Source organism: Phlebotomus papatasi, chromosome 4, assembly GCF_024763615.1.
Source record: "Phlebotomus papatasi isolate M1 chromosome 4, Ppap_2.1, whole genome shotgun sequence".
Classification (NCBI taxonomy): domain Eukaryota; kingdom Metazoa; phylum Arthropoda; class Insecta; order Diptera; family Psychodidae; genus Phlebotomus; species Phlebotomus papatasi.
This window is the reverse complement of record NC_077225.1, coordinates 3,081,944-3,084,263: the sequence shown is the minus strand read 5'-3', so window position 1 is coordinate 3,084,263 and position 2,320 is coordinate 3,081,944. Positions and strand designations below refer to the sequence as shown.

At 45.4% G+C, this 2,320-nt stretch overlaps 1 protein-coding gene across 1 annotated transcript; it reads right to left on the bottom strand.

Annotated features, from left to right (window-relative positions):
* Positions 1 to 272: 272 nt before the first annotated feature.
* Positions 273 to 1,477, bottom strand: LOC129808530 (nucleolysin TIAR-like). Its single transcript, XM_055858306.1, has one exon. It carries the CDS (start codon positions 1,470 to 1,472, stop codon positions 273 to 275), a length of 1,200 nt encoding a protein of 399 aa, XP_055714281.1. The 5' UTR covers positions 1,473 to 1,477.
* Positions 1,478 to 2,320: the final 843 nt, after the last annotated feature.

Sequence of the window (2,320 nt, the reverse complement as noted above, 5' to 3'; positions counted from 1 at the left end):
TGTTACTGATAGGCTAAATAGTGAATCCAAAGTATTATGGGGCCGCAAATGTGGCAAGGCAGTGCCCTCTCTCACTCACTTTCGGCAATTCCTTCAGCAAAGATGCATTGATGCTAAAAATTCCACTGGGAGTTCGTCATTCTCCAAGGGCGTACCTAATTCCCGAAACCAAAACCTGAAGCACAATACGCCCAAACGTGAAGTCGCTGCTTTAACCCATCCGTCCGAAGCATCAAATTGCAGATGCTGTTCTGAGAGTTCACATCCTTTGGTCAGATGTACAAAGTTCCTGGCGATGTCGCCATCCGATACTGATACTGTGGCATCGCCGTATACATGATTTGAGGCTGATTGGCAGCGGCCCCATTGGTGGCCGTCACACTCTGTACCGTGGGGACTCCCATATACATCGTATTGGCCGGCTGGACCATGCGATATGCTCCGGCTCCTTGCTGTGGACTCGTGTAGGTATAGGGATAGTAGACCTGTTGCATGTACTGCGCTGGCATCTGTGCCGCAGGATATCCCGGCTGGTACCAGTAGCCCATTTGCTGATAGGAATAGAGATACTGTGCTCCCTGTGGCTGCACCGGTTGACTCTGGTTTGATGGCTGGGCATTGCTCGTGGTATCTCCACCATTCTCCTTGCCCCAGAAGCACATGACGGGCTGTCCGTTGATGTCGGTGTTGTGAGTAACTTCGATGGCATGCGTTGCGACTTCCTTTCTGGTGAATTTGATAAAGGCATAGCCTGTATCCTTGAACACCCTGACATCCTGAATGGCGCCAAATTGGCCAAAGTGCTTGTGCACCAACTCCTCGCTGATCACATTGGCTGCAAAGCCTCCACAGTACACAGTGGCATTTGTTGGACTAGTCTGATTGTAAACCTCTTCGTACGATGGCTTACCACCCTTGATACCCTTGCTCGTTTCACGCGGTGGTTGTGGTTTGCGGGTGCTCCAGTTGGTACGAATTGACCTAGAGCCCAGCCACTGTCCATTCATCGCCTGAATGGCATTCTCAGCCTCAGCCTTCTTCACGAACGACACAAAGGCATATCCCTTGGATTTCAGTTTTTGCGGATCGCGCACAATGCGACAATTGGAAATTTCTCCGAAGGGTGCAAAAGCCTCCCTCAGGGTCTCTGCCTCAATTTCCGGACTCAAATCCCCAACGAAAATGTGATGGTGGGAACTAGTGTCAGCTTTTGGCTGATTTCCCGGACTCGTGGCCCAATTAACTTTCATCTCCTTGTCCAGAAAGAGTCTCTTATTCATGGCGGTCAGTGCTGTGGACGCTGACTGATGATTGGTAAATTCAATGAATGCATAGGGATCATTGCCAGGTTCCCTAATTATCTTGAAATTCTTCACCATGCCAATCTGTGCAAAGAGCGACCATAGCAATTCCTCAGACACCGAATTGCCCAAGTTGCCCACATACAGGGTCTTGGGCTGTGACTCGTCCATCTTCCTTTTCCACGAACAAAAGAAAAAAACCTCCAAAGCTCACTCACTCACCCAAAACGCTTCTCCAACTCTGGGCTGCAGATGCACCAGCTGTAGTACCACCACTTGTGGGGGGATGACACAGAGTTCCAGAATGGGGAAGGTTACCACCAATTTAGCACGAGAATTACACACATACACTGTCTCACTCTCCACTGGAGGAGCGCACCCAAAACGTGTCCTGAAGGATCCTCTCACAGCGCACTGTGAATTGTCTCTGACACACAAATAACTATACCACGCACTTGTTCAACACCTTGGGCATCCAATTGAGCACTTTTCAGCAAATATTTACATCTATTTTTGCAAGAAATTCCCACATAAAGATCACTAGGCATGTATGACATGACATCTGACATTGCCAAGTTTAGTAATTGATTGATTGAAGATTGAAGAAAATGATTGAAAATGATGAAAATGATTGATTGAAAAAAAAAAGTATTTTCTCATGAAAAATAATTGAAAAATACTTTTTTATAAATTTTGCCGGAATATCCTAAATGAAAGAGATGGCAAAGCGTCCCAGCTTTGCGAAATGCTGGAACTCACGAGAAAGTCATCTTTGTTAGCATATTTTTTGTACGCACATAGGGTTACTGAAGATTTAATCGTGTTTATAGACAATGAGAAAGCCATTAAGAAATTATTTGACCCATTCCTTACCATGGTATTATACATCATACGCAAACTGAGTGATTTTAGATGATTTATTCTTGGGTAATTCTTATTTGAATTGCTGTAGGGAATGAATTTTTAGCTACTTTAGTCCTTCAATTAATTGGAAATACATTTTGTTGTTCTTTTCTCGC